This window comes from Oncorhynchus mykiss, chromosome 8 (assembly GCF_057628025.1).
Source record: "Oncorhynchus mykiss isolate SJ-2025 chromosome 8, ASM5762802v1, whole genome shotgun sequence".
Taxonomy (NCBI): Eukaryota; Metazoa; Chordata; class Actinopteri; order Salmoniformes; family Salmonidae; genus Oncorhynchus; species Oncorhynchus mykiss.
Genome location: NC_143029.1, coordinates 66,474,121 through 66,480,120, shown reverse-complemented (window position 1 = coordinate 66,480,120; position 6,000 = coordinate 66,474,121). Strand labels below are relative to the sequence as shown.

The following is a 6,000-nucleotide window of genomic DNA, read 5'->3' as shown; positions in this document are numbered from 1 at the left end:
TAGGAGTGGATGACAATGCCCCCATCCACAGGGCACAAGTGGTTACTGAATGATTTGATGAGTATGAAAACGATACGCCATGGCCGTCTCAATCAAAAGATCTGAACCCAATTGAACACTTATGGGAGATTCTGGAGCGCCGCCAAATTACCAAATTATGGAATTTCTCATGGAAGAATGGTGTCACATCCATCCATTAGAGTTCCAGACACTTGTAGAATCTATGCCAAGGCGCATTGAAACTGGTGGCTCATGGTGGATCAATGACCTAGTAAGACACTTTATGTTGGTGTTTCCATTATTTTGGCAGTTACCTGTAGTTACCTTAGGCATGTTAAACAATTTTGCAATTCTTATTTGGATCATGAGGCAAGACAAAAATATGTCCTTATTTACAAATAATATAATTATGTTTCTTTTAAACTGTTCACATTCTCCCTAAACAGTTCACATGCAGTATCTCCATAAGAGTCACTATCTGCTGGGCATTTCACACAGAGAAACACACAGAGGCGAGACCATACCAACAGCAGAAGATCTCCTTGAAGGTTTTCCTCATCTCCTGGCTCCTGAAGGCGTAGATCAGCGGGTCAATGACAGAGTTACACATGATGAGGATGAGGTACATGTTAAAGTGGGTCATGAAGCACACACAGTAGGGGTTCCTAGGGCAGGAGATCATGAGGATGAGGTGGAGGAAGAAAGGAGCCCAGCACACTATGAACACCCCCAAGAGAATGGTGAGGGTGATGGCCCCCTTCATGTTGGCTGCCTGCCAGATGGGACCGTTTCCCGGCAGAACGGCGATCCTCTTCATGTGCAGACGTGCCAGCATGAACATGTGGACGTACAGCGAGGCCATGAGCACCAGCATGCTGAAGAACATGATGATGAGGCAGATGAGGACGGTAGTGCTCTCCGAGTAGACGATGAAGAGGACGCCCGACACGGTGCAGAAGGTCCAGATGCTGGTGATGATGGCGGCGGCCCGGCGCGTGGTCATGATGTTGTGGTAGCGCAGCGCGTAGAAGATGGTCACGTAACGGTCCACGGCGATGGCCAGCAGGCTCCAGATAGACGCCAGCAGGGAACTACAGATCATGGAGTCAAACACGTTGTCCATGCTCTTGATCACGCCGCCACCAATCCCCAGATTTCCGTCGGTGATCATTGCCATAACGATGGTCTCGGTGGCATTGGAGACGCTGACCAGCATGTCGGCCATGGCCAGGGAACAGATGAAGAAGTACATGGGAGAGTGCAGATTCTTGTTCTTAATGATGGCGGCGATGACCAGGATGTTCTCCAGCAGGCTGACGATGCCCAGCGTCAGGAAGACCTCGGTGGAGATTAGCAGCTGCTCGTAACACCCAGACGAACCATGGTGTCTCTCCGCTCCGGCTTGGTGCTGTTGATGGCTTAGAGGCGGAGCTCCAGAGCTGTGGTTCCATAGGTGAAATGATCCATGGTGATGCTGGTGCGTGGCATTCATTGTTTTTGTAGGAACTCTTCAGTCAGTACTCTTCAGTTTACTTCTTTCTTCATTATTCCCTTAATCCGTCTAGAGGGTTTCTGTGCCTAATGAGGAGCTGCTTACTTCAAGCTCCAGCTTTGAATGCCATGCAGACACTGGGCAGTGAAGTAAAGTCTGAAACACTGGGAGGAAGTTCGATACGTGACCACAGGCGCCCGTCTGACTACTTCTGGCACTGACTCTACAGGCAGGAAAGCCTTATCATCCCCTGGTCTCACACTGCCATCTATTTACCACAGCTTCAGCCAGAGAGGTCTCCGAGAAAGAGAGCGCGGAGAGAGCAGGGAAAGAGAGAGAGTGAGAGGGGAGAGAAGGAGATTGGGAGAGAAACAGAGAGAGGCAGAAATTGTGAAAAATAGATGGAGAGAGGTTGACTGAGGGTGTGTGTCTGTGAGTGAGTCCCGAGAATTTGAGTCACTAACTGAAAGAAAAGGTATTAAAGCACAGATAGCCAGCCAGGGCTTCACTTAACAGAATCATTCTCACCCCTCAGCACTCTCATCCCTGACTCCTCCCCGTCTCTCAGCCAATGGGGTGTGCTTACAAGGGTGGGAATCACATCTGGAGTGTGTTCTTGGTCTGAGAGAGATATGAATAGCCCTGCTGCACCTCACTTCAGCACATACAGATTGTCCTTGTAGCATGTGCCAATTTAATTAATCTAATTGATGGTTTTATTAATGTCAGAAATGTGAGTCTTGATCGAGGTCTTTTGAAAAGCATTCAACAGGGATGATTTACGTAAGTGTATCAATAACATTTAGGAACTGTATCCTATCTACCACTATGTTTCAAGCAATCAGATCTACTGGACATGCTCTGTAGCCTTGTCATTCACCCCCAGCTGCTGAGTACATTGCAACCTCCCCATTTTTCCTAAAATGAATCACACCTGCGTCGTCCAACGAAAAGAGTTCCTTTTGCATCCCTTTGATATTTTAAGTAGAAATTGTGCACCAATTTAATATTTTAAAACTCTGCTGTATTAAATGATGTGCCCTTTAATATAGACCACATGGAGAGAAGGCTTGCTGAAGTGTCAAGTGTCACTTCTATGAAGATTCCAATCCACTTAATCCAAACATTTCACCATCATTGTAAAGCACTAGTTATTTTGTTGCTTTGACCAAGCCATTTCTGAAGACTGTTACTTATTTAATGTGATAAGTACTGTATGTCCCTCATTTCAATGTGAACACTGTTACGTGAACTGAACTCTCACTTTAATCTGGTGAAGCGATTCCTTTTTAAATATTTCAATAGAAACATTGACCATTTAATCATAGTGTAAAAGTAGATGTGCTGCTTTTTGGCCATTTTCTGGTGTTTTGTGGTGGAAAACTGAGCTGGTCAAGCACAACACATCAATCCTGTTACCCATAGATAGACGGGCTAGAAATGTTTTAGCAATTCCATTTTTTTGTTTTTGCATTCAATTGCCACTCCCTGTTGCACACAACAAGCTTCTATTCCCCCTGTCATGAGAGGATTTATGATTAAATCGTCAACCCTGTTACTTCATTTGGCACTTACTAGAGGCATGTTTTTATTTAACCTTGAGATGGGAAGACGTGTTTTTTTTATGTTCATAATGAAGAACATGTGCTCTTTATGACAGAATGTTAAAATGAGGTATTTCATCCTCAAGTGGATAGTCTTTTTTTACACTTCTCAAAAAGCACCGAATTGGTGGAACTGTCGAAACCTCCCAGGGCTTTAGGCTAGCTTCCTGGCCTATTGATCACACCTCTAGGTGTTTGAAAAACACACATGCATGCACACACAAATACATACACCAGCTTAGGACAGGACATAATCGACATCACCCCATTCCCTGGGCTGAAAAGAAGCAGATGTTTTTGTTCAGGTTAGCAGTTTGTTCTCACGTCTTATATCAGTCTGTATCAATAAGAGATATTGTTGGAAGTTACTGTATGCACCAAGCACAAGCAGACAAACATCAAATGAAAATAAAAATCACATGTTATTTGTCACGTACACAGTTTTACACCATGTATGAAAAGTGCAGTGAAATGCTTGTGTGCTAGCTCGCTCAACATTGCAGTAAGTACTAAACTGATATGTACACAATAGGATATACAGTATAGATTATGAATGTGCTATGTCAAGTATGACTGTATTTACAAATATAAAGTGGATAGTCATGGTCGCGCAGTTAAATAGTATGATAGAAGAGCAGCATTGGAAATATTGTGTGTTGAATTAGCCATCAATTTACCTAAAACCCAGTGTAAGTCAGGACTACTTAGCCTCATTCAGGGAGCTCAGAAGGCTAAATGGAAGGTCTCTCAACAGGTATGTCACGCTCTAACACGTATGAACAAGGCTCAATTGGCTCATGTCCACACTTTCATCAGTAGGCATCTATAAAGATCAAATGGATGTGCAAATGATTTTAACCCCAAGTGGTCATGTCATCAAGGATATTAGACTATACAAGGCAGACTGATCAGATAAATATTAGATGAATATTGAGTCATTGTTACAGGCTATTCTCAATGCCATCAAAGCATGGTCTGGAATGTTTTTTGAAAAGCTGAAGCTGTGACGATCGTCGTTGGTGGAATTAGGCCAAGATGCAGCGTGGGATAGGTTAATCATATTCTTTAATGAAAACCAAAAAAACAAGACAGAACCAGCCTTGTAGGGCTCAACAGCAACAGAAGGACAAGATCCCACAACATAGGTGGGAGAAAAAAAAAAGGCTACTTAAGTATGATTCCCAATCAGAGGCAACGACAGACAGCTGCCTCTGATTGGGAACCACACTCTGCCAAACACAAAGAAATACAACACATAGAATGCCCACCCTGACCAAACCAAATAGAGACGTAAAAAGGCTCTAAGGTCAGGGCGTGACAGAACCGAACCACAAAATAATCCCTTTGGCTAATAATGTGCGTTCTATCCATCCTTTTGTCTCTGAGAATTAATCTGCCACTGTCTCACACTGGCATTGGCTTGACTGATTAGCCAATGGTCAGTACAGGCAGAGAGGGCCAAATCAGATAAGTCCTTTGTCAGTCAGCACCCTGTGGAACAGTCACACTATTGGAGGATAGATCCACTCCAAGTGACAGTGAGCGAAATCAATGAATTAGCTTGTCAGCTACTGTCTGTAAATGAGCCAATGAAGCTGAAGTTGTTCCAAAAGCTTGTGTCATCACAATAACTATTTGCACTTATTAGGTGCAATCTTCTCTAGTTTTTCTAAACATATTTTTTTACTGAGATTCCTTTAAATATAATTTGCTGATCTTCTTACAAATCAAAAATACTGTCGTCAAAAGCATACTTATCATTATTCGATTTCTACACAACTCTGGAGTACACTATCCATACTTTTCACAGTTGTCCCCATGTGTACTATTGAACTCATAGATCCACCGTTATGGCTGTGTTTACACAGGCAGGCCAATTCTTCACATTGCAATCTTCCATCCTCACTCCTCAACAACAAAAGGAGGTGGGAGGGTTTGGTGCTGATCTGATATAGTATGTCATACTTGAATTTATCCAGGAATCTCAAGGTTAGCTTATTAACACATCACATTCTTTCAAACCGCCATTCAGTGTTTTGCTGACAGCTTTGTAACAACTTTCGATCACACTCGCGGTACTCTGACATCACCTCAAAGGATCCTGACAGCATGGTAATAGAAAAAATAGTCACATTTAATGTGGCCTTATCATTTCTTGGCACAAAATTATAATTATTAACCACAAATCAGATGTACTGTGTCTTGGTCCGAAAATACTTCAAGAATCGATGTGAGTTTGTGAGAACATGTTGCAAACAGTTATGTCAATTGTTGTAGGGGTCAGGTTGGTTTTCAATATTCCCTAACTGTAACAGGATGTACTAGACGTCGTCCACCTTAAGTGGGTTTTAAATAGAGAGGATGGCTTCAGGTACACCCACAATCACTTGGTTACAAATGTACGTATTTTGTCAAATGTATGTATTTTTCAGGGATAGCTTGGGTTAAAGCAAAACAACATTTCTGACTCAGGCCATTAGCACGAAAATTCTGGGAAGTTGCCATGGCTGCATTGCAGTTTGGGCAGTTGACATCTTTGCAAGAATCTGTTAAACAATCAACAGGTTGATCATTTCAGAGGTTTCCTATAATCCATCAGCAACAACCATTCATTCATGTACAGTACATAGAAATATCCCTCTTTACAATCCTTGTTTTTTCTGTTATTTTTCTCATTCATGCTTTGTTTTGATTTAGGTGGAGTTGGTTTCTGTGTCCTGGGACCAGCTGGTGAAAGAAATGGGCTGTCCTTTCTCTTTTGTGTGCTCATGAACAAGGCAAAATTAGAAGTTGTACATGGCTGCAGCAGCTATGGTAATATATGGATATGACTAAATAAATGAAGGTGGTGAAAGAATAGCTTTTTCGAAGGGTTTATTGGTCTAACCTTTATTACCTGGAGGC

At 42.6% G+C, this 6,000-nt stretch overlaps 1 protein-coding gene across 1 annotated transcript; it reads right to left on the bottom strand.

The window, feature by feature from the left end:
- Nucleotides 1-489: 489 nt before the first annotated feature.
- Nucleotides 490-1,833, bottom strand: LOC110530343 (melanocortin receptor 4-like). Its single transcript, XM_021613317.3, has one exon. The coding sequence runs from the start codon at nt 1,490-1,492 to the stop codon at nt 491-493; it is 1,002 nt and encodes a 333-aa protein (XP_021468992.1). The 5' UTR covers nt 1,493-1,833; the 3' UTR covers nt 490.
- Between the last annotated feature and the right edge of the window lie 4,167 nt (nt 1,834-6,000).

Bases quoted from the DNA above. Each gene is read 5' to 3' on its own strand.
- LOC110530343 (XM_021613317.3), bottom strand. From the start codon at position 1,492: ATGAATGCCACGCACCAGCATCACCATGGATCATTTCACCTATGGAAC.